The sequence below is a fragment of the Sphaerulina musiva genome (assembly GCF_000320565.1).
Source record: "Sphaerulina musiva SO2202 unplaced genomic scaffold SEPMUscaffold_4, whole genome shotgun sequence".
In the NCBI taxonomy this organism is placed as follows: domain Eukaryota; kingdom Fungi; phylum Ascomycota; class Dothideomycetes; order Mycosphaerellales; family Mycosphaerellaceae; genus Sphaerulina; species Sphaerulina musiva.
Window position 1 is genome coordinate 818,788 of NW_016017386.1, and position 24,104 is coordinate 842,891.

Consider the following 24,104-nt stretch of genomic DNA (forward strand, 5'->3'; position numbering starts at 1 on the left):
TTGGACTGGCCCCAAACTACCTTACACATGTAGGTGTGAAAGAAGTAAGGTACCTAGGAGGTAGTGCTGGATCAGGGCTATGACATACTACCTAACCTAGGTAATTTACAACCAGACGAGCGAGAACGCTTGCTACATGCAATTAACCATACTCATAGGATTGTCATGATGGAGTGATCACGCCTACTTTCCCTCTTGACTACGACTGCTCTTTTTCCTCTCCACGGCATCTTTGAGCGCAGCCAACTTCTCCTCGGTGCTCCGAATTGCAGCGTCCATCTGCCTCTCGCTCATGCGCTGCGTTTCTAGTTTCTTGCCCATAGACTTAGCGTTGAGAACCTTTTGCGTGTCTACCCGTCCTACTGGAGGGTCATATCCGCCAGCAAGCCCAGCCCGGTCTTCCAGCCAGTCCCACAGAGCGCTCTCCTCTCGTTTCCAAATCTCTTCGTACGCTGCAACCCGTTCTGCGGGCGAGTACCTAGTGAGTCCTACGCCATTCCCGCCGCGACCTGCGAACAGCCAGGAATACGACAAGAGCACAAATAGTACTGCAATGATCACTTGCGAGTTGAGGAACGGCCGGAGGACAGCGGCAATAGGTTCGAGCAGTGGCCGTACTGGTTCGAAGAATCCCCACGAGGGACTGGCATCAGCAGGCGCAGTAGAAGGTTCGTGTTGAGCGACGACATCGTTCATGTCGGAAGCTTCCTTCCTGCCCCCTTTGCGCTTGGCTTTCCTGGGCGGACCTCTCACAGGTGGCTTCGTGGTCACGGCAGCTTTGAGAGCCACGACAATGGCTTTCACGTAGTCTGTCTGGCCTGAGAGTGCACCGCTCTCAATTGCGCCTTTCAGCCAGCTTTTCGCCGTCCACTCTAGGGTGAAACTAGCGACAATTCTGGTGGAATTATTGGGGCCCCACATCAAGCAATACCTCGTCTTCGTAGTGAAGGAACTGCCGCTGGGAACATCGGGGGTCACTGAGCTGCAGTCCACCGACACCGCCTTGTCGAGATCGAATGCCTTGAGAGTCATGGTCGTGATGCATTTGGTTTGTTTCGGGCCCATTGGGTTGTACAACGGCTTTATGTAATCGAACACGAAAGTCTTGTGATCGTTATCGAGACCTGTCTTGTCATCGGCGTAGTTCAATTCGCGCGACTTCTGATCTTCTACTAGCCACTTTCTCATAAAGGCACCCGAAGCAGGCCCGAACATCAGAGTGTAGACCTGTCCGAGTGGCGCCGGGATCGTGGTGTCAGCCAAGGATTTGTCGTAGTGCTCCAAGCCGTCAGTACATTCGGTCGGCTCGTGACTCGGAAGGCCTGGGTATTCACTACCAGCCGCAGCACCAGTGACAGCAACATCGTTGGCGTCCAAGCCTTTGGATGCTGATCCGTTGGGCTGTGGCGCCGCGGCAACAGGAGCCCCTGAAGTCTTACGACTGAGACTCATATCACCGGCGTTGCTTCCAACATCACTGGCGCCTATGCCGCCGTCTGTGAAACTTCCCGCATCGTCGTCAGCGTCTTCGTCGTAGACTTCGTCCTCAGATCCATCAGTAGTGCTGTTTTCACCTTCTGGGACCTCTGCGACTTCTGTTTTGTCCCCTGTCCCAGCATTATCCAGTACGACACCATTCAGCGAGCTCTTGAGGTTGGGGTGGCTGATCTTCCAGATCCCGATCAAAAGCTCATATGTGGAGTCACGCGCCACAAAGCTGGCGAAAGTATTCCGTGCCTGTAGTGTTGAGATGATTAATGCGTTGGGGAATATCACCGCGGTGCTTTTCTTTTCGATGGAAATGATCTCGTCGAAACTGATCACAAGATTGGTCACCCAACCAAGGATGTTGCTTGAAAAACATATATGACCCTCCGACACATATAAGCGGCCATGTAATAGTATGTCGCGCTGCAAAGCTGCAGAGTAGTCTTCGATCAGATAATCGTCCTCCGGAACGCTGCGGAATTGGTTGTGGAAGTCTTTATTACGCTTACTACTCGCAACAGCGAAGCCAGTAAGTCTGTGGCCCGTGCCATGTATGCCCGGTTGCGCAAGACCGCTCGTGCTGTCTTTCAAGGCTGCAGCAATCGAATTACTGGTCCCAACCGTTGCTGAGCTGCCACGATGCTTCCGACGGCCACTGATTTTACTCCTCACGCTACCCGTTCGTTTTACATTGCCACTGTCAGTGCCAGTGCCGGTTCGAGGAGGTGTCTCTTCGCCCAACGTCAGCCGCTCGTTGGACGCTATTGACAGAGGCCTGTTGCTATCATTGATCACTGTCGCAGTCTCACTTGGAGCCTTGTCATATGCGCTCGATACGGCCCTAGCCGCGGCCTCCTCTTCTGCTTTCCTACCGCCATCGTCGTTCTGACTGGGCGCATCAGCATGCGCTGGGTGCGGCGCATCATCTACCGAAGCCATCAATTCCGGCGCGCTCTCGGAGATGCCTAGGTGCCCGAAATTGAGGTCGCCTCTCCCCAGAGTCTCTATTGCCAGTGGTGATCTCTGACCTTGTGCTAGATCTGTCGTTGGTCGGCTCTCAGGGCCAGGTATGACTTCCTCGCCTCCTTCAGTGGCATCTACCAGTTGTGGTGTGCTGTTTGTCTTGTGCTTCTGAAAGGGAAGGATGTTGATGCCGCTACCAACTGAGCCGGCTGCTTTCTGTGTCGCAGAGATGAAGGAAGAAAAGAAGCCTGGGCTCCCGTCGCCTTGCCCGCCGTGCGTCAGTGTTCCTCCTGGAGTCTTGGTCTCCTCTAGCGTTGGAGTGAGAGGAGCTATGGTGGTGGTGGAAAGTTTACTTGGCAGGTTCGCCGACTGAGCTCGCCGATGTCGTATACTCTCAACAGAACTCAGAGGACGTGACGCAGGAGAGCCTTTCGTAGGCGACGGAGAGCGAAAGGTGGCAGAAGCGGAGGGCTCAGTCGGTGTCGGTGGTGTCACAAGCGTCAAAGGCGTGGTTGTGAGGGTTGGGGGCGTTGCTGGGAGCGGCGTATCCGCGTGTGTTGGGGTCCGCTCTGGTGTCTCGGGTGTCTCTTGACTTTCACTGGCAGCCGATTGCGCAATTCGTAGCCCATCCAAGCCCAATTCTTCGCTGCCTTGCTTCTCGTTGACGCTATTTCTCCTGCTAGCAGTCTTCAGCAATCCACCCAGACCCCCACCTGCTGCAGACTTCGATGAGTCTGTATCACCAAGCTTCTTGCGATTCAAGGTCAGCTTCCCGCGGACCTTGCTAGCAGGTGAGGGACTTCGTAATGGGGTCGCTGCAGGAGCCTCTAAAGCGGCCGTGGTAGCGGCAGACGGCTCGATGATGTGTGGAATGCTGTTTGCAAGCGGCTCGGTCCTGGGCGCAGCCTGAGACGGCACCAAAGAGTCGGATCCTGAGCTGACGGCAGGCGTTTGCGTGATGATTTCGGGAGACGAGAAGGTCAAATAGCCAGAGTGTGAGTTATGTGTGGAAAGAGATGGCCTGATGGGTTTGCTGTCAAGAGAGTTCGGTCAACATAGAAACAGTAAGCCAACAGCATCAATAGAAGAAGCAGGGATGTCCAGCTGGTCCGGCCAGATACTCCTGAGATGTTCGGAAACCAAGCTCTCTACAACAAACAGGTCGATAGGTATGCGATGTCCGCGCGCACAGGTGGAGTGGACGATGCACAGGTTTGCTCTGACAGAAGGCAAGGGTGTAGAACTGAAGGTGAGCTGCCAGTGGAGGTAGCCCGTTTCCGAATGCCGGCTGATGCCGGCGGTTCGTGCACGGGCGCATCTACACCCCATACAGGTATCTTTCCGAGGGTGCTGTCCAACCAGGTTCTCCTTTTTCCTCTGTAGAAATGTAGAACAGGGTGATGAACATGTTACGCACAAGCAGTGACACCCGTCTTTTGACATAGGTAGTGCCAACGGTGTTATGAACATGAAATCGTGAAAAGTGCACTCACTTGTAGCTATCGACTTTCTCCTCGTCGTCATCTGTGAACAAACTGCTGCCCCCACTGCCGCTGACCATCAGAGACGATGAATCGGAAAGGTTGACATCGGGCGCGAGTTTAGATTCCGTACTCGAAGCACGCTCGAGATTGTCGCCACGGTTTGGGCGAATCTTTCGTTTTGTTTTGGCTACGAATGTAGTCAGTCGGCGTTCCGGTGGCTCCTCGCTGTTCCCTCGATCATCAACAGAACTCCTGCGGCTGGTGCGCTCCTTGACTTTGCCTATCACGTTATCTATCGAGGAACGGAGGCCCAAGGAGTCCAGGTCGTCTCCGTCTCCGCTACTCGCTAGCGAGCTGCTTGACACATTGGCAGCTCCTTTCTGCGTGCGAGCCAGAGGACGGAGGCGTGAGAAGGCTCCGGATCCAGCATCCATCTCTCCAGCAAGTATCGTGCGTGGTCCAGAAGAGAGTCTCAGTAGCGCCACGTGTGCCACGCCTTTACATGTCGGCCCCGTGCAAGTTGTGTAGAACTAGTGCCGGGATCGCTTGACTTGGTCAACTGGGATGGGCTTTCTGCAGCTGTTGATCACGCAGAGTTATCGGCGTCCAGTCCAGAGTGGCGCGAACGGGAGACGGCGGGCATGGCGTGTTGCTGGGGAGGAATTAGAGGGTCGAATGCATGTATGTCTCAAGCAATTGGAGGTGGGAGTGTGAGTGTGCAGTCAGTGTAGGTCCAAGGGGACACGTGCGTCATTGCTTGCTTGAGGATGGCATGGGATGAAATGAGGGTTCGCGGGTTCGCGATCGGTTCGCGTGGTGGAATCCCTTGTGAATCCTTGTTTCTACCTCGTACCTCCTAGCGTGGCACACATACATACGAGACATGACATATCCAACCACGTGAAACGAAAAGTGCCTTAGGTTCCCACCTTCCCAGTGCTGTGTGAGCGCAACGGCATCCATTCGCGACGTACCGAGCTCGTCAAATCTGCAATCGGCGCCTTGCACTGCACACTGCACCATGGCGGAATCCGCAGCTCTGACAGCGGCACGTAACCATCCCCAGCGACATACATACATATACTACATATGCTACATGTATGCGGTGTAGAGCACATCTGATCCTCGCTTAGGCACACGCTCATGCTCGGAAAGCGGCAGAGGAAACACAACAGATCAACTGGTCGCAGGCCGCCGAGGAGCACGATCATGCAGCTACGAATTATGCGCGAGCCGCGAAGAGCACAGGCGATTCAGAAGTAGGTAGTTGTCTCTCCTGCGCGTACGTACATACCGCAGGCTGTACCCCGTGTGTTAACAGCCAGTGTAGGCCGTCCGAATACTGAAGCTGCTCGAGCATGAGCATATCAAGCTCGCAAACATCATCAAGTCGCAGGATGTGCCAGAGCCAGTGCTCAACGCGCCTGCCGATGTGAAAGTCGAAGATGTCAGCGTGTCTCGACATGACTTCGCCTCAACCGACAAGGTGGCAGCTCCGGCTCAACCGATGACCACAGCTTCCGCACCTAAAGTGAAGCCAACGACATCTGCTCTGGCCGGACGCTTGGGAAGCGCTGCTCGCGACTCCTCGCCGTCTCTAGCGAGGGACATCGCATCCCGTCGTGGCATTCCGCAACCCGGGCGGAATCCGCCTTCTGCGGCGGCTCAAGCTCGCGCACGACAGCTGTCTCCAGAGTCTTATAGGAGGAACTCTCCGAATGTCACTCCTGGCTCGAAGATACCGCCATCGATCATGGACAGTCAGGCCCTTAAGCCGGCGCAAAAGGCAAAGATGGCGCGAAAGGCAGAAGACGACGACGCCTTTGCCAGATTTTACAGCAATCTGACTACTGGCACCATGACCAAGCTCTCATCTGTACTAGCCTATGCTGGGTTGCCACTGAACGCGGAAGATGTCGAGACGAAGCAAGCATCACAGCAGAGATTAACACAGAGGACGGTGCCGGCGAATGACCAGCCCGACGTAAAGAAGATCTTCTCAAACGCGGCTCTCGAGGCAATCGAGGACGAGCACCGCCAGCGCGGCCACCACGGCCATGCATTCGGACCTGCCGAGAGCTTTTATGTTGTTCAGACAGGTGGCGGCACCTACTCATATGCTGATATTGCCAAGGCTCAGCAGCAGCAATTGGAAGGAATTGACGAGGACGACGAGGAAGCATTTGTGGATGCGCGCGAAGCCCAGTCGTCTCCCAAGCAGAGTAGGTTTTCTTCTCGAGGCGGAAGCCGGGACCCATTCGGCAAGTCACACACGCACGAAGAGTTGGAACTGGAAAATGTCACGCTCAAGCACACGGTCGAACAGCTGGCCACACGCCTTTCAGAGTTCGAGACACATGCGCAAGATGCCTCGATGGTCGCTTTGACGCAGAGCATGGCGAGCGTGCAGGGCCAAGGACCAGGGTCTGGAGGACCCGATCCTGCTTTGATTGCACGTCTGCGACAAGTCGAGCAGCAACTTGAGCAGAAGACGGAAGAGACGCAAAAGTACCACAGTCTTGCGATGAAGCAGGAGAAGACTCTGAAGAAGTACCAGTCGAAATGGGAGGAGATCAAACAGAGTGCGAAGGAGAAGCAGAGAGCAAAGGCCGAGAAGAGCGATAGGACAGCTGAGGCTGCAGCACCTGGGATTATGGAGGGTTAGAGGAACTTGGAGCGTTTGGGTGTTGGCGCATCTTTGTTGCATCATGATACCTTCCCATACCAGTATTATACAAGCGCAGGGCTGGTGCACAGGACGGCGTTATCGGCAGGCGCGACGGATGATTGCCACTACGCACCTTCCAAACGGGCCTCCATCTCTACATCACACAGCATACCGGACATACATTATCCATGATACCACACGCAAATTCCAACTCATAAGGTACAGCGCACGGTGAACAAGCTCACCTGTGCCACCATGACACCAACAACAAATAAATTAATTACTTCAGACATAGCTTATATACCTTCCTCCACCCTTACAAGCCCCATCACTCCCAAGAACTTATTTCGTATATACCTATATCTCAACTCCACGCCCGCTCTCCAATCCAAAAGCACCGCGTACGCATACGACCCTTACAATTCTGAGTGAAAGGGACAGAGATGGCGCATGATCAGTGCGAAGCAAGCAGAACATGGGCTGCAGATGCCCTCTCCAGAGTCTGTGTGTGTGTGCTTAATGAATTCACATCTCATCCTCTCGCAGGTTTTCCTTTTACCGAATGAATGACATCTCGCATTAGAACGGCATACTGCGCGGATTCAAGGGCAATGCTGGCAAGAATAGCTTGTCCATATGCCAACCTTGGGAGTGCTTGCTTACCTAGGTAGGTACCTAGTAAGGTAGACTGTGCCTTTTGCTGCGAGACTGGGCGCCGCTTACATTATTTACTGTTCGGGTTGTCATCGAAGATTTGCGCTTTCCACCGGAATCCTTCCTCAAGGGATGCCAGCGCTGGAGGATGAAATCATGAGGCAACTGAAAGGTCGCCATGCACTCGCTGCAACAACCGGCGAATCAAGTACCTATTCGGCACATTCATGCCTTCGAACAGGAAGGACAACGTCTGGGCAGACGTCTAGGAGAGATCGACTCAACTTGGCAAGAGCTGTTCTCAATCTTCCATCTTAGTCTCAAAGTAGCTTGTGACCGCATCTACAAGATCCTGTTTCTTTCCAGTAGCGCTCATGCCCTTGTTTTTCAGCCACACTTTCAGATCATTCACTTTGTATTTCGATAAAGTATCTGCCATGTAGGCAGCTTTCATATCGGCGTCATTGATGCCTTCCTCGTCTTCATCCTCCTCTTTTTTGGCCTTCTTTACTGATGCTGACGACGCAGGGCCCACTCTCTTCGATGCTCCATTCGTAGCAGGTTTGATGCTCGCCGCGTTCTCGGCGAGCCACTGGTTGAACGCAGCATCTAACTTCTCGCCCCATTCCACAATGTACCAGCCAGCTCTCCTGTGAATTTGTTTCCACCTCGGAAGAGTCTTGTCCTCTGGATGCTCGGGTAGATCTTCATCGAGGGCCAGAGCTTGCAGTATGCGGAAGAACCACTGCAAAGCTGGGTTAGGATACTTGAGAGGATCGTAGACTGCTTTGGGGAGCTGAAGTTGCTGTACGATCAGTCGCATCGCGTCGACAACCTCATCTGGAGCTTTGACAAGATTTACGTCCGGATTAGCACGTATATCGTCTGCAAATGGCAAGGGCTTGATCCAGATTCCGGGCGGCATGTGCTGTTCTCCTTCTTCGTTTCGTTCTTCCTCCCCTGGGATCAATGCCGCTAGTCTTGGGGAGGCATTCCGCCGTGGGATGTACCAGGCCAATGCTATCTTCTGATCTCTGAGCAGCTTCTGGTGCAGAGCAGAAAACACACGTGTGGAACCAATGAAGCTTTCCTCGGACGGGTAGATGAATGTCGACTTGTCCACCGTCGCCCACACGGGCAGCATGCTCAGAGGCTTGAAGCCAATGATGCGAATGGTTGGCTCGCCCCAGTCGTTGATTTTGGCCATGTCCTCAAGCGAAAACGACACTGTCTCGCCACCAAATTTGTAGGCCCGGCGGATCTCCGTCTTCTCCACCGTTCGAGCCGTGTCTTCATCCACGAGTTCACTGTGGCCTTCGGCGATTTGCGCTTTCTCGCCGTCCGATGGCAGATATATGTAAGTCTGTCGAGCTGGTTCTTGCCGCTTTAAAAGGGTATAGCCTTTGACGCCGATCTTGAGACCTCGTCCAATTTCAAGCGGTACGCTGCTGAAGAGTGCTCTACGGGGTGCATTGCGGGATTGCACTGATGAAAGCAGAGCCTGCAGTAAGCTAATTCCGTCCTTTGCTGTTGAACTGGCAGCCTTAATATCCGATGTCAGAGGAGCTGGCGCGTCTGGGTCCGAGGGTGTTGAAGAGTATACAATATCATTGTAGAACTTGCTGCGATCGAAAGTATAACCGCGGTCGGGATGTGAGATTGGGAAAAGTTCAATGGTCACACCCAGATCATACAAGTCCTTAGCACGCACAGCAGCGCTGTTTCTGGCGTCTCGATCTGAGGAATGGGGATAGTCATTGTCAGTAACCAGGAAAAGCCGCCTAGACGAAAAGTTGGGTGCTTTCGTTGTGAATATTTGGTTGGCGCAGAAGAGCACATTAGCCATGCTCACTTCGTCCTTGCTGGCTTGCAAGATGCGTGTAGCCTTTTCTTCTTCGTCGTCTTCGTCGTCCTCGACCAGAGTCCGCAATTGCTTCACATCCTCGGCAGCAGGTACATTGAGATCTTGCAGCAAATAGCAGTGCGGATATTGGAAGCCTCTGCTCGAATCGTCACCTTCGTCGAACTTACTCTTCTCCGTATTGAAGAGGAGGATGCCCATCATGTCATGGGGGTTGCTGATGATTCGCTGCTGCATTAATGCATAAGCGCACTTCAACGCCGCAGCAGTAGGGGCAAGAGAATGCTCTGGCTTTTTCGGATCTCTCTCAGCAGGCTTCGTGAGCATGCTTTGGGACGCGTCGATGGCAAAGAGCACAGCATCCTTGACGGTCTTATATCCCGAGAGCTCTTCGACCTCGTCGTCTTCGTCGTCGCCGCTGCCGCCACCATATTTGTCCTCGGCGGGACGATATGGGAGGTCTGACATGTTTGATGCCTTAGTGATGGTAGTTGTAATGCAGTATGCGCTGCACGCTCAAGGAAACATGTCTCATGGTGGTGAGTAGGATGGGGGGAGTAGTGCCTGGGGCGGAAGCGACGCGTAGCTGCGCAGGCAGCCATCGCGAAGACACGTGATAAGAGCTTACCTTAGTAGATTGAAGGCGCCAAGCGCCGCCTCTCCGATCGCTGTTGACGGTGGTGATGATGATGATGATGTCGATATCTTCCTGCCCCTGCAACCGCACTAACAAACCACCTGTACTAAACACTTCAATCGACCTCGGGAGGACCAGTCAATTGCAGGCCAAAGCTGCTTATGGACTAGAGCGAGCTAGTCCATTACATTATACACCACTCGCAGTACACAAGTCCTCTGCCATCAAACATTCATTACCTGTACTCATCACTGCCTGTGTGTATGCATACAACGATGAGTGTCCAGCAACCACTCAGGGCGCTCACGCGACGCGCGACACCCTCTCAATGCCTCCATCTCGCGCCGACAGCCGCGCACCACAAGCCGCGGATATGGAGCAGTGACCGCAACATGGCCACCGTCGTCCCCGCCCCGCCCGTCACGCAGAACGAGGTGGGCAAGAAGGGCCCGACGGCAATGGTGTTCATGAACATGGGCGGGCCAGCGACGGTCGATGAAGTGGGCGACTTTCTCTCTCGCCTCTTCGCCGATGGCGACTTGATCCCGCTTGGGCCCCTACAGAGCTACCTCGGACCGCTCATCAGCAGGCGGAGAACGCCCAAGATCAAGAAGCAGTATGCAGACATTGGTGGAGGGAGTCCCATCAGGAAGTGGTCCGAATACCAGGCAGCGGAGATGTGCAAGATTCTGGACAAAACGAACCCAGAGTCGGCACCGCACAAGCCCTACGTGGCCTTCCGATATGCCAATCCGTTGACCGAGGAGATGTACAACAAATTGTTCGAGGATGGCTTTGGTAAAGGACGAGGAGGACGCGCAGTGGCTTTCACACAATACCCGCAGTACTCCTGCTCAACAACAGGCTCCTCCCTCAACGAACTCTGGAAATGGCGCCAACGCCTCGAATCGCCGACGCGGAATGCCGACGCACCTGCTGAGGGCTCTATTCAGTGGAGCGTGATCGACCGCTGGCCGACACATCCAGGTCTCGTCGACGCCTTTGCCGAGAACATCACCAAGAGGCTCGAATCCTACCCAGAAGACATCCGAGACAGCGTGGTCCTCTTATACTCTGCCCATTCCCTTCCCATGTCCGTCGTGAACCGCGGAGACCCATACCCAGCTGAAGTCGCAGCCACAGTTTGGGCAGTACAGCAAAAGCTAGGACACAAGAACCCCTACAGACTCTGCTGGCAGTCGCAAGTAGGACCCTCAGCGTGGTTAGGAGCACAGACGGCAGAGACAGTACCCAACCTGATCAAGAAAGGACAAAAGGACATGATTCTCATTCCAATTGCTTTCACTTCAGACCACATCGAGACACTGTTCGAGATCGACCAGGAAGTTATCCACGAGGCCAATGAGATGGGCGCCGATGGACGTGTGAGGAGGTGTGAGAGTCTGAATGGCAGCCCGACCTTCATCAACGCCCTCGCCAATCTGGCCAGCGACCATCTCAAGGCCGGTGTGGTGTGCAGCAAGCAAATGGGTCTGAGATGTCCGGGTTGTACGAGCGAGAGATGTCTGGAAAGCAAGAGATTCTTCATGGGTCAAGGCGCTCAGCAAGGAAATGAAGCTGTGACTCTGTAGGTAGTATGTAAGAGTCCCCAACAGATCCCATTTGTATATACCTATTCGCGAATTTGTTTTATTATGGAGAAGATACCTTGCCTACATGTTAGCTTACCTAAAAATGTCATCAATGCCACACTCATCATCGTCTACGCGCATGAGGTGCGAAAGTACCCAACACATGAATTGACTCTACATATAGGTAGTCCCACCGCGTACATGTAGTTAGTACCTTGGCTTTAATACACATACAGGTGTGGATAAACATGCTTGTGAAGAAAAGAGTATGGCGGGTGGTATCATTCGCATTTCGAGCCATGTAGACTCTACTAAGGTATTTTCTTGGGCCCTTTCGACCCAGCTGCAGCCGTTGGCCAACAGCATCCCTCTCTCATCGCTATGCAGTACAAGCAAATGCAGCAGCAGCAGCAGCAGCGACATACCAGACAAGCTGCTACCCTGTATCCTCAAATCACCCCTCCACTCGACGAGGAGAAGCTAGGTACCTTAGCTAGCGAGCCGGTCGCGATTCACACGGCCTCTATACCCAAGTCATGCCAGCACGTGTGATGAAACTTCATGCACGCCAAAATGGCCATCACTCGCACGAAAGGGCCAGCGTGACTGCCTAAGAAGATCTCTCTCCACCACAGTCGGTGTAGCTCACTTCTTGGAATTGTAATCACCGCCCTGCCTCGTCATCGCCTTACCACTGCGGTTAACAGGTACGGCGACGCCCCGGCCTCTATCTTCTCGTTCCGCGTGAGCTTGCTTCTTGGAAGATTTCTTCTCCTTTGGCTTGGGGGGCCGGGAGTGGATATGTCCCTGTTCGTCAAGAGCCATAGTGTTACTCCAGCGAAGACAGCGCGCCTTATTCGCATTCTCCTCTTCGGCGTGCTTGTGGCGAGTAGAGACGCGTTTTGTGGGCTCCTCCTCCGTGTCAAGCTTCTTGGCAGCTTCCTGGTCCAGGAAGTTCTTGTACGCTTCCATGTATTGAGCAATGTGGTCTCGCCAGTCCATGAGTTCTTTGCGCAGTTTCCGCTCGCGCTCGCCGCGATCGTCAAGCCAGCCGATGAGATTGTCCAGCCGATCTGGATCGTCGATATAGCCCCACTCATCCGCTGTATTGAGTTGAACGTCGCCTTCTTCTTGCTGGCGTCGCTGAGGGACTGTCATCTGGAAGTACCTCTGATATTCTCGCTGATCTTCCGGTGTACGATCAATGAAGCCCTCACGCTCCATGACGTCCGGTCCTTGCACCCAGATGCGGCCGTTGGCGTATCCGTACGACGATGTACTCGAGCTTGGTAGACCGCCAAATGGCTGGCCGTTGCGCTCGAACCAATAGTATCGGTTGCAGAATCTGTCCTTGCCTAAGACTTTGGTGCGCTGGACGTTAGCCTCGCGCAAGTCCGAGTCACATTCGGCAATTTTCTCTTCCTGCACCCTGATGCGCTCTTTGAGCTCCAGGCATTCCTTTTCGATCTTCTTGAACTCTTTGGCAGCCTTGTTGTGCGCCTTGGCGGCTTCAGCCTTAGCAGCCTTCTCCTTTTCGCGACGCGCCTGTTCTTCTTCACGCTTGCGCTTGCGATCACCTGCGCGACGAAGCGATCTTCCACCAGCGAGGGTATCCTCATCAGGGTCTGGGCTGCTAGCAGTGCCGTTAAGGTCAATGGAGCCTTCCGTCGGGTCTAGCTCAGTGACCTCAGTTGGCTCGTGCACAGGAGAAGGTGGAAGGTGATCAGGTCGCAGAATCTTAAACTCGCGATCCTTGATGGCGAACTCCTCCATGGCAATTTTCTTCTCGCGCTGATGTTCCATCTTGCGCTTGCGCACATCCGTCATGTCGTCCATGCAGGTTTCGAGGAAATCCTTGATTGCGTCAGTCCGAATCGTCAGGACTGTCAGCAGCTGGAGGGCTGCAATTCGGAGATTAATGTCCATCGTCGCATATTGCTCTAGAGCTGTTTCCTGTGTAGGCTTGCAATCAATCGGAGCAAGGTGAGCCAAGATCCGATCGCACCTCTCCTTGAATAATGGGACCTGGGACAGTTGATGCAGGATGCCGACAACAATGACTTGCCAGCCCCCATTGGTGAAGGCTCGGGCAGCCAGTCGGTCTTCCCAGGCGCGGTCACCCAGCATCTCTCCGGCGCGGTTTCTGTTCTCTACAGTGGGACTATCGGGTTCCACGACTTCCATCTGGCTCAGTCTGCTACGCGTAGAACGCGCAGGTACGTCCGGTAGAGGTGTCGAGACTTCGCTGTCATCGTGCATGTCCGTCTCGTCGTCCCCCTGGGTCTCCTCAACCTTCTTTCGAGGCATATCCTTGACCAGAAGCTTACCCTCGTTATCGACGAACAATTTCAATACAGCACAATGGATCTCCTCAAAAAGCTCGCAAGGGGGATCGATCTCGTGATACTGCATCGCATCCACAAAGTCGTCGAACGTGAAGCTGTCTAGCACGTAGACCTCGCACTGCACATTCAGCGTATTCCAGACTTCCAACAGCATACCGATCGACCGCATTTCGATGCCCTCTACTGCTGTCTTCCGTCCTCCGCGCATGTACTCCGTGAGCTCCTCTGTGAAGAATTTGAGTTCTGGTCTCGTCGCACCATTGCGCTTCGGGGCTAGATCTAGATCCTCTATTGGATATCTGACGACTGGTGGCGGAGGAGGTCGAGGTGGCGTTTGGTTCATCATCTGGTGGTGTGCCTGCTGTTGTTGGTAACGACTCAGTTGCGCCGGATGAGCGCCGGCTATGTGCTGTTGCATTTGCTGTTGTTGTATTTGATGTAGCTCCTGATTTCGCAAGCGTTCATACTCCGCAGCTGGCATGCCTTTCGGTTTCTTGGACTTCGGCGGTCGCATTGAGAACACCTGAGTCTTGGCTGCTAGTAACTTCGCGTCCTGGAAGAGGTGTTGAGGAATTTCCATGGGCAGTCGATATTGGATTGCGAGATGTTCCTTGACGAGCCATGGTGCTCCACTCCAGGGTTCACGTTGTAGAGAGTTCTTCAGGAAAGCACGAAGGTTCTGCTTCGTGAAGATCTTACGATCACGGCGAATGTGCTTGTCGTCCAAGAGTGCCTCTTCGCCGGGCGAGCCGTGCACCTTGATAAAATATCGCGAGAACGGGGCACGCTGCACGCTGCCATCTGCTCCTCGAATCATGGGGAATTTGGCCTTTTCGCGAATCGTCCCTTCGAATTGCTCGCCATTGTCAAGGGTACATACGACGTCCTCGCCCGGAAAGTAATCACTCTTGAAGTCGTCGAATACCTTGTTCACTAACACGAGTCAGCAAGGTTGCGCCGGGAGAGGCGACAAAGGTTTACCAAGCTCATCCATGCGCGTGATAGTGGAAAACTGCACATTGCGGAGAATGGGGTCGCGAAGAACTTCGGGAAACAAAGTCTCGATTGTAGCTGAACTCTTGGTCTGGGAAGGAGTCAGCATGCTCGAACTTGCCACGGCAATCATGGCATGGTCTACCTCTGATTCCAGCGCGTCCCAGTATGTGAGGCCGGACTTGCCATTGACCGCGTCTGTGAACTTTTTCTGTGGAATGTCAGTGTGCCGACCCAGACTGTTCTAGAAGGTGTACAAGCATACTGAGTTGAGCCAGTCGAAGCTGAAATGAAGTTTAGCCTAAACGTCTGTGCATAATATGATATGGCGCAAGTGAACATACCGCTTTAGGTACTTCTCATAGTCTGTAAACACCTCATTCGTGCCTTTCATGACATAGACCTAGTAGCATACGCGTGTCAGTCGCAGTGGCCGCGAATTCATAGCTTATCCAAAATCTTACTTCGGTACTGTCTGGGACATTGGGTGGAGTCGTGATTAGATTGACTGGCTTTCTCTTGTTGAGGACCTGTTTTTTATTGTTGGCACGCCGTACTGGCGAATGTTGTTTTGCAATGCGAACCATATTGTATACGCCCAGCGTGCAGCTGGGTACCACCCGCGGAGATCAACGTGCTGGGAGTAGGTGGACGAGAGGCACTGGGACTGTCGACGATCGATGGCAGGCTTCGAGGCGAGTTGCAACTGTCCCGATGCAGCGAACATGTGGTCGAAGGGGGATTGGGAAATGATGGGCACGAAGCGGCGCGTGCTGTCGCAGAAGGGAGAGCTCCGGGGTGTAGCACCTTTGCAGAAAGGCGGCCGGGTCTAAACGCGTGTGGAGAGAGGATCGATCGTCATGGCAGGCGTCGGGATGAGCTGGGGGAGGATGTTGGCGATGGCGGACGATGTCGTGGTCGCGTCGACGATGAGGGTGGGTGTGGTGTGGGCTGTTGGAGGAGGAGGACGGGAGCGGACAGGAAGAGGCTGAGAGGGTTTTTGAGTAAGGTAGGCATACGGACTGGAGAGACACAAGGAACGCCGTACACTCCACCAAAGGTCGAGCCGGAGGATCTCTGCCGAACTTAGCGTAATGTTTAATGGCGTCGCTGGCCTTGGCATTCTTGACCACTACCACATGGTCCTTCTCGGCTGTTCAGCGGTCATCGTCACCCACGAATATAGTCGTATATGCACTCGTTGGAACCGCCGCGCCGCGCACAGTCGCATGCCCTATTCAAGCTATGGCTTATGGCAGTGTATCTCTCGTGAGAGACCGACCAAGTGCGAGACCCTGAACGTTCCCTTGTTTTGAACACCAGTCACGCCTCGACCTGACCGGCAGCGGCCTGGGCAATGCCACAACTTCTTACCGTGATTGAGCAGGCAGTCTACCCGGCTTGTCCAATTACTTTTGAGGTCTCTGAAATGACTTGCGCGGTGCAGTACACCCCTTTTCACCTAGATTGGCGCCATGTATCGAGGTGATGTTGTATACCTAGGTAAGCATTGGTTGCATATGGATATTGGAACATTGGAACGTGTTAAGTGAGGTTTTGGCAAGTCGGAATGTGTTAAGATTCCAGCCTTGAGCCATTGTTTGCTTGATTATGAGGTGAAAAAGACTACGAGAAATCCTAACCAGCTGCCAACCACTCCAACGGCAGTGTATGAGCTTGTGAACATCAGCGGCAAGAACTCGTACTTGGCTCCAAATGCCAAGTGATGGAGGAAAGAACAGTAAGCGATCAACGGTATAGCCACTGCAATGTAAAGCAAAGAGAATCGATCAAACAAGAACACTCGAGGCTTTTCGGATCTGTACCACCGTCAGTGGACGTTTCTGGAAAGCTGTTGCGAAGACAAACAAGGCCACTTACGCTGGAGCGAGCTGATCGAAAGACATCAGAAAGACGACTAGCCACGTGATGGTATACACAACCTTGACTGGAAACTCCATGGCAGTGAATAGGAGCGGAAACAAGCTCACGTGACCAGCAACGGCCAGTGGGCGGAAAGCTCCCAGGAAGCGCCTATCTTTGAGGGCAAGCAAGCTAAAAGGGAGGATGACCAGGAGTATGGCCTTCTCGTGAACGTGCCATCCGAAAAGGAATGAGGCGTAGCCGCATAAAGTTATAGTGGCAACAAAGTTGTCCCATGTCGGAAGCAAGAATAGCTTGATCAATCCAGGCTAAATCATATCAGTAATCACATCATGCCGCTGCCGCTCAACGCACTTACTATTTGAGCTCCCAGTGTCAGGATGAAAGTAAGCCTTGGTGGTATGTCGGGCAGGACAGCAAATGAGGTATCGCCAACTAAGCCTCGAGTGACGCTATTCATGGCGTCTGCGTTGACAGGAAGCTTGAGATATGGTGCAACTGCAGCAAGTCAGTGATTGTGTCGACATTGAGATTTGTAGCGCTCACGATATATCAGCACGCGATCACTGAAGGAGTACATCGCCCAGACATTCGGAGCCCAGTAAGCGTGGCACAGCCCTCTGCTGAACGGAAACAGCCTGCTCATAATCTGCGGTAATTGATCAAGACTCTCGATCGCGAAAGGACCAAATGCTGCTGCAATGACGACCAGAATCCCTACTCCAAGCTTGATACAATTGAACCATTTGATTTCAAAGATCGATCGAGGTCCTAGGCAATAGACCCGGAGCAGATATACGAACCAAGCCGGTGCCAGGTAAAGATAGATATGCTTGAGACACAACAGCGCCATGAAGACGATGCCGCTCAGCAGTAAGCCATGCTGGCGGTGACGTGCCAGCACGATGGACAGGATCAGAATGCCATACATCGTGCCGTTGTACTGGAAATGGATGTGGTCAATGATGAGCAGACCTGGCGAGAGCAAGATCGAGATGGCGGCAGCGTGGCTTTGCTTCTTCTCTCCGACAGGGGCGGAGCTGATGTACAGGCTCAAGGCGTAAATGAGCACAAACTCCGTGACAATGACTGTTGCTCGCTGGAAGTAGATTGTCTGCCAGCTATCATAGCCGAGATTCTGGACATCGAGCATCTTCGGATCGATGAAGCGTGCCAGCTGTGACATAGTCCACTCAAAGTAGGCGAAGAATGGAGGATAGTCCAGTGTCCATTCTGAAGTGTGCTGCACTGTCTCAGTACCCTCGTGCTAATAGCTGTGTTTGCCAGCAGACTGACCTCAAAATACCATTCCCTCAGGGGCAAGGTATTTGTGATAGCAAGCCAGTTGCGATGCACCTCGAAGTCGGTCGACTTGCTTTCTCGAGTCAGTATAGCCATTTCCGAATCCTGCTGTCCATAGCACATACTATGCAGGCCACAAGAGCACTTTAAGCGCGGTCGCAACAGCCGCACATTGTGACAACGTCGGATACTGATTCGGCATGGCGACACAGTCGGTAGCACAGGGTCGACGGCGACCAATGTGCCAGAGCGGGGTGTTATTGCATTGATGTTGTTCAGCAGAAGTGAAGAGGGAGCAATAATCTTCTGCTGCTGGAGGCAACAGACAGCAGTCGGCACACCCTGGTTCTCCCGCCGACGCTAACTTTGAACAGGTAGTTCAACTCCGGCAGCGGAAGAACCTTGCTCCCGGAGCGCCACGGGAAGCGGTTGTACCTAGGAGGCTAGGCCTACCTAGGTACCTACACTAGGTATCTTATCCCACGGCAACGGCCTTGACCTTGGCGAAAGCAGCAACTCCGCCTGAATGTGACAGATGAGACGATATCATCAACATGCTCATCACCGTGGCCGGTCAACATGCAGAGAGAGCCAGCCAAAACAGACAGACAAACAGTGGAGCAGCTACGACGACGAAACACCCTTAGTCCTTGCAGGGTTCATGCACGAGCCTTCCAATGGCTGCTTCAGAATCAGGGGAGAGAAGGAGACGATGGCTGCTCTCTCTGTACCTAAGGTACTACCTCTAGAGATGAGAGGAGATGATACATGGTGGAATTGGGTGAGCATACATGTACCTACTGCCTTTGTCCATTGACCATTCACTCCTTCCATGTAAGCGCGTCTCTACGATGCGCCTATTACTCCTTACAACTCCTGCATCATGATGCCTCCTCCTGTGAGACGCTATCTATCCCTCACGCTCGTCTCTGTTCTTATTTTCGTCATCCTCTTCAATTTGGCCGCCAGACTACCTGGTCACGCCTATCGCCATACTAGATCACCACCGCGAGCACATCGACCGATCGACGAGGTTCTGCATCCTGGTTTCCTAAAGCCGAAGTTTCGATGGAAGGACGTAAAGCTCAAGCACCCGGTCCACAAGTACGTCAAGATTCCCCAAGGGCCCCGAGTCGATATACCCCGTGTGCAGCACAGCTTCGAACAAGAGTCGAAGGACCATGCTGTTTGGCGAAAGAGCTGTTTGAGTGCAGTTAAGGAAGCCTTTCTGCACTCTTGGATGGGATACAAGGAACACGCATGGCTGCAAGATGAAGTTGCGCCCATCAGTGGAAATGCACGAAATCCGTTCGGGTCATGGGGGGCAACATTGGTGGACAGCTTGGACAGCCTGTGGATTATGGGCCTGAAGAAGGATTTCGAAATGGCGGTCTCGGCCATTAAGAAGGTGGACTTTATCTCGACGCCCACGTCAGAAGTCAATGTTTTTGAGACTACAATACGATATCTGGGAGGTCTGCTTGCGGCATACGATGTGAGTGGACAACGGTATCCAGTTCTGTTAAAGAAGGCGATACAATTGGGCGAGATGTTGTACCTTGCCTTTGACACGCCTAATCGAATGCCGATGACTCGATGGAATTGGCAGAAAACGGCACTAGGCGAAGACCAGGAGGCTAAGAGATCCTCGCTTCTCGCTGAGGTCGGATCGCTTACTCTGGAATTCACCCGGCTTTCTCAGATCACTGGTGATATGAAATGGTATGATGCAGTAGCTCGCGTCACAGACGCCTTCGAGAGGGCTCAACCCCATACTCAGTTGCCCGGCCTATGGCCCACTCTGGTCAACACCAAGGACGCAGACTTCGCACGCGACACTACCTTTACACTGGGAGGGATGGCCGATAGCCTCTATGAATACTTACCGAAGCAGCATCTTATGCTAGGAGGCCAGACATCCCAGTACGAGTCCATGTTTCGTACTGCTCTCGCCGCTGCCAAGGAGAGTGTCTTCTTTCGCCCACTGAACTCAGAGAATCGTAAGATGCTTCTCTCGGGCACAGTGAAGCGACACTCTCACTCTCGAACCAAGCTATTGCCTCAGGCAGAGCATTTGGCATGTTTCGCGGGTGGCATGGTTGCGTTGGCAGCCAAGATTTTTCAGCAGCCAGACGAAATGGACACAGCTCGGGAACTTGTAGACGGCTGTCTGTGGGCATATAATTCGACCATTTCTGGCATCATGCCTGAAATCTTCACTGCACTCCCTTGCAAGGAGGCAGACTGGAATGACTGTGCCTGGAGTGAGGATACTTGGCTTCACGCAGTAGCGGAGAAGGCGAATCACGGCACTGCACGTGCAGGGTATGAGAAAGAGGCTCACCAAGAGATCGCCAGCAAAGGATTAGCTCCTGGGTTCGTTGCAATCAACGACGCTCGCTATATTCTGCGGCCAGAAGCTATCGAATCGGTTTTTGTGCTGTACAGAATCACAGGTGATGTTCGGCTTCAGCACCAGGCTTGGGAGATGTTCCAGGCAATCACAAACGCAACGAGAACTCCAATCGCGTTTGCTGCCCTGAAAGACGTAACGCAGCTGGAGTCGCCCCTCATCGACAGTATGGAAAGCTTTTGGTAAGCGCTTAGTGAAAGCAGCACCTTTTTTCCGTCAATCTATGCTGATCCTCCATGATAGGACCGCCGAAACGCTGAAATACTTCTATCTCATATTTAGTGATCCCAGTGTCATCAGCCTCGATGACTATGTGCTGTCAGTACCTGTCTCCGCCTCCGAGCTCTCCAATCACTGACCAAATTCTAGCAATACTGAGGCACACCCACTGCTGAGACCGTAGAAGGCAATAGAGCTAGAGGAAGCCACGAACAGACATGGAACAAAGGGCATTCCCATTGATACCTAGTAATACATCTTGTATAGATTTCCTGGACGCGAGGTTGCTCGTTTGCACAGTGATGGTGGCGTCGACCAGCCCCACTGAGGAGCTGCCTAGGTACCTTACCTCCTACCTTAACTCCTACGACAGTTACCTCATCTACAGTGACAGCCTTCCTTTTTACACCTCCAACGGACCAAGACTTGCATGCAACTGAACAAAGGCACACTCTGCGGTCTTCCGAGACGCGAAGATGTTCAGAAGACTCCGCCGATCTACCAAACAAAGCCAAACCAGCAAGTGTGAGGCACCGAATCTGACCGGCCGCAGAAGAACGTCCTTCTTCGACCTTCCCGCTGAGCTTCGCAACCACATCTACGCTCTCGCCGTCCAACACATCCAACAATTGCGCATCGTGCCCCGCACGTCGCCCATACCTGTACCCATCAAGCGCAAACACAACCGCCAAAATGACCGAATACCAGCCCTCTTCGTGACTTCACGCCAATGCCGAGCAGAGTACCTTCCCATACTCCTCGCCACCGCACCCATTGAAATACGAATTCTCGACTTTGATTTCCGCAGCCTCGGACGCATCATTGGCAGTCTCTACAGCTCCGAACTCAAAGCCCTCCGCTCCAACTCTCGCCTCACTCTCCGATTGTACTTTTCCAATCGCGCATCGTCGTCCTCTTCCTCTTCCTCTTCTCCTTCCTCTTCCTCGTCATCATCAATTCCAAACACATTTCTGGAATTCGGCCTATACACATGGATCAAATCTCGCGCGGCGGGAATGGACCGGATTCCGTGGCGATATGCTCTCCCCGTGACGATGACGCGAGATGTTCAGCAGCAGCGGAAAGACGTCCGTGCTCGCAGCAGCAGCAACAGCATCAGCAGTAGTACATGGAGTAGTAGTAATAGCAACAGTAGGAGTGAAGCGGTCAATTATGATTTGTGCATGTCGACTCTCGTGAAGCTGCATCAGAAGGTGTTTGAGAGCTTTCAGTGGGAGATCATGATGATTATGCGTCAGTTGGAGAGTCAGTATGAGGAGGAGGAGTTGAGGGGAGGGGCGGGATAAGTGAGAGAGAAGAGGACATGGATTTGGATGTAGAATCACATGCGATTCTCATACTTCTGGGTGCTCTCCCATCTCTGCAGTTACCTACATCCTTTGGTGAAAAGACGTCTAGGCCCTGGTAGTTGCAGCTTGGAGTGGAATCATAGCAACACCAAATGTCTTTCATCTCGAGGGCTACCGGAAAATCGGTATATTACGGCATCACGAACACTGTTATACATGAGGTGCACATTGTCGATACCTGTCTTATTAGTACTCCCAGAACGCGCTTCCCAGTGTGCCTGCCTGCATACGACGCGTCAGAACGAGAATTGACATTGCTACCTGGGTAGGTACCTGGTGTCCCCCTCACAGTGACATGACCTCCTCGATGTATGTCTTTTGTCAACGCGTTCTAGCACCTCTCTCTCCCACAGCAACCTCTTCCACACGCTCCTCCTTTGCTATTCTTCTCTCTCTCAAAGTTCGCTTCAAATCCATGGCCTGTCTGCCCTCGCTCCAGTTACAAGATCCTCCCGTGTGCCCCCGCCACCAGGTGAAGGTTTCCCAATCCCCCTCGCGCTCCTTCCACTCTCTACTGTCTTTTTCGCTTGTGTTTTCAGGGTATCATATCGTATCGTATCGTATCTTAGTGTGTGTCTGTGTGTGTGTTTGTGTGCTGGTAGTCGTGGTCGTCGATGTCGTAAGTTGTATAGTGGCAGTTGGTGGGTGCTTCCTTTTTTTGATTTTAACGGAAGCAGTTGAGTCCACACAGTCTGAAGCGGAATGGATTACGGTGCAGGCCGGTCTTGTCGACGCGTACACCACCTCCGGCGCGACGGCCACCCCAGTTCTGTGGTGAGATGATATGTCAGCTCATCTCATCTCATATGCTTCTTGGACGGCTGGTTCTGCGATTGCACCTGGTGTAGACTTACCTTGGTCCACATCAGAGGCATTGTTGTTGTTGTTGCTTCTGGCTCGCTCGATTCTGTTCGTGTGGCTGGAAGTCGGTCTCTTTGACTTTTGTTTGGATGAGTGAGTGCGTGAGTGTGTTGTCGTTAGGAGGAGTTTGTTGATGTTTCACAACGACGGGAGCTGGGTATAAGTACAGGTAGGTAGGTCTCGGCGTGTGTTGTGGTGTCCTCTGTGATAGGAGAGGCCAACGACTGCGCCTTCTTCGTCATTCGTCACCCGCCAAGTTGGCTATTTCCCACTTGGCAACGAGCTCGCGCCACAATCCACACACATTCACGCTTCACCGCACATGGCCACATGTTGCACTCTTTGTTGGCCATCGCAACAGCTTCTTCATGGGGCAAATGATTGGCGCGCGTGAACATGCGCCACAGACTAGGACAACGGTGAGTGTGGCGCAGTTGAGATCACAATTTCACTTCTTCATCCTTCCCTTCTTCACCTTCTCTACTTCATCATTCTTCTCCTCCATCATCTAGACTGTGCACTCAGCATCATTCTCTATGCTCCAACTCGTGCTATGTAACACGTGATCATCCATGGCCGGGTGCTCCAAACCAAATTCCAGGTACGAAGTGGCGATACAAGAACATCGATGAGAACGAAGCCTGCAGAAAAGCTAGCGAAACCAGCTCTGCACCGTAGGACCATCACAAGTGTCGCTATCGCCTCCCTTGACGGGCTTGGTAGATATGCAGCTGCCTACAGGCTAGAATCTCATGGTTCTACTCCTGCAAGGGCAAGAGATGGCAGAGCCTCAGTCGGTGTATCTATGGAGCAGGGGCAAATGTACCTCTCGTCGCCGTGGCTCACCCTGTGTGATGGGCATACACGGTTTAGAGTTTCTCTGCAAATCATGAGGATATGAGGAGGAAATTCAGGAAAGTACTGGAGAGACGTACGGTAAGGTCTCGGTAAGATGTTTGTTGACATCCGAGTGGTCTGGAAGTACAGTACGTTCTGCCCTGGTCCGTTTGTCAATTTGGTGATTGGCTGTGATGGCGGGCTGGCATGGAAAATAGCTTGGGCCTTAAGGTAGGCCAGCAAGATCTTTACAGACGCCCCTGAATACCATTCGAGGAAATGCTTAAAACAAACGGAGAGTATCTATTCTTGCTAGTTCACATGTTAGCGGGATATCGAGATGCTCAGATGCTAAGGATTGAGTAGGGAGAGGTATAGGGGGGGAGAGAGAGAGAGAGAGAGAGAGAGAGAGAGAGAGAGAGAGAGAGAGAGAGAGAGAGAGAGAGAGAGAGAGAGAGAGAGAGAGAGAGAGAGAGAGAGAGAGAGAGAGAGAGAGAGAGAGAGAGAGAGAGAGAGAGAGAGAGAGAGAGAGA

General features: G+C 53.0%; 8 protein-coding genes across 8 annotated transcripts; 3 read left to right on the plus strand and 5 right to left on the minus strand.

Moving 5' to 3' along the window:
* Positions 1-65: 65 nt before the first annotated feature.
* SEPMUDRAFT_148674 (uncharacterized protein) lies at positions 66-4,581 on the minus strand. Its single transcript, XM_016905072.1, has 2 exons — positions 3,945-4,581; positions 66-3,484 (listed from the first exon to the last, which is right to left on the minus strand). Exons 1-2 carry the CDS (start codon positions 4,367-4,369, stop codon positions 184-186), a joined length of 3,726 nt encoding a protein of 1,241 aa, XP_016761457.1. The 5' UTR covers positions 4,370-4,581; the 3' UTR covers positions 66-183.
* A 543-nt stretch (positions 4,582-5,124) lies between these two features.
* Positions 5,125-9,620, minus strand: SEPMUDRAFT_125158 (DSB repair complex subunit Ku70). Its single transcript, XM_016901958.1, has 2 exons — positions 5,266-9,620; positions 5,125-5,194 (listed from the first exon to the last, which is right to left on the minus strand). Exon 1 carries the CDS (start codon positions 9,584-9,586, stop codon positions 7,559-7,561), a length of 2,028 nt encoding a protein of 675 aa, XP_016761458.1. The 5' UTR covers positions 9,587-9,620; the 3' UTR covers positions 5,125-5,194; positions 5,266-7,558.
* SEPMUDRAFT_155671 (uncharacterized protein) lies at positions 5,125-9,620 on the plus strand. The gene is made up of 3 exons (XM_016907630.1): positions 5,125-5,194; positions 5,235-5,244; positions 5,266-9,620. Exons 1-3 carry the CDS (start codon positions 5,145-5,147, stop codon positions 6,598-6,600), a joined length of 1,395 nt encoding a protein of 464 aa, XP_016761459.1. The 5' UTR covers positions 5,125-5,144; the 3' UTR covers positions 6,601-9,620.
* Positions 9,621-9,862: 242 nt separating this feature from the next.
* On the plus strand, positions 9,863-11,466 carry SEPMUDRAFT_148675 (ferrochelatase-domain-containing protein). The gene has a single exon (XM_016905073.1). The coding sequence runs from the start codon at positions 10,019-10,021 to the stop codon at positions 11,345-11,347; it is 1,329 nt and encodes a 442-aa protein (XP_016761460.1). The 5' UTR covers positions 9,863-10,018; the 3' UTR covers positions 11,348-11,466.
* Positions 11,467-11,618: 152 nt separating this feature from the next.
* On the minus strand, positions 11,619-15,559 carry SEPMUDRAFT_148676 (uncharacterized protein). The gene is made up of 7 exons (XM_016905074.1): positions 15,270-15,559; positions 15,150-15,215; positions 15,030-15,088; positions 14,951-14,969; positions 14,831-14,896; positions 14,674-14,776; positions 11,619-14,625 (listed from the first exon to the last, which is right to left on the minus strand). The coding sequence occupies exons 1-7, from the start codon at positions 15,270-15,272 to the stop codon at positions 11,993-11,995; spliced, it is 2,949 nt and encodes a 982-aa protein (XP_016761461.1). The 5' UTR covers positions 15,273-15,559; the 3' UTR covers positions 11,619-11,992.
* A 730-nt stretch (positions 15,560-16,289) lies between these two features.
* SEPMUDRAFT_148677 (glycosyltransferase family 57 protein) lies at positions 16,290-18,134 on the minus strand. The gene is made up of 6 exons (XM_016905075.1): positions 17,997-18,134; positions 17,866-17,944; positions 17,116-17,812; positions 16,928-17,067; positions 16,567-16,877; positions 16,290-16,505 (listed from the first exon to the last, which is right to left on the minus strand). Exons 1-6 carry the CDS (start codon positions 18,071-18,073, stop codon positions 16,295-16,297), a joined length of 1,515 nt encoding a protein of 504 aa, XP_016761462.1. The 5' UTR covers positions 18,074-18,134; the 3' UTR covers positions 16,290-16,294.
* Positions 18,135-18,703: 569 nt separating this feature from the next.
* On the plus strand, positions 18,704-20,851 carry SEPMUDRAFT_64187 (glycoside hydrolase family 47 protein). Its single transcript, XM_016909670.1, has 3 exons — positions 18,704-20,466; positions 20,528-20,602; positions 20,654-20,851. The coding sequence occupies exons 1-3, from the start codon at positions 18,755-18,757 to the stop codon at positions 20,685-20,687; spliced, it is 1,821 nt and encodes a 606-aa protein (XP_016761463.1). The 5' UTR covers positions 18,704-18,754; the 3' UTR covers positions 20,688-20,851.
* A 709-nt stretch (positions 20,852-21,560) lies between these two features.
* SEPMUDRAFT_132664 (uncharacterized protein) lies at positions 21,561-22,866 on the minus strand. The gene is made up of 2 exons (XM_016902507.1): positions 22,728-22,866; positions 21,561-22,642 (listed from the first exon to the last, which is right to left on the minus strand). The coding sequence occupies exon 2, from the start codon at positions 21,974-21,976 to the stop codon at positions 21,752-21,754; it is 225 nt and encodes a 74-aa protein (XP_016761464.1). The 5' UTR covers positions 21,977-22,642; positions 22,728-22,866; the 3' UTR covers positions 21,561-21,751.
* Between the last annotated feature and the right edge of the window lie 1,238 nt (positions 22,867-24,104).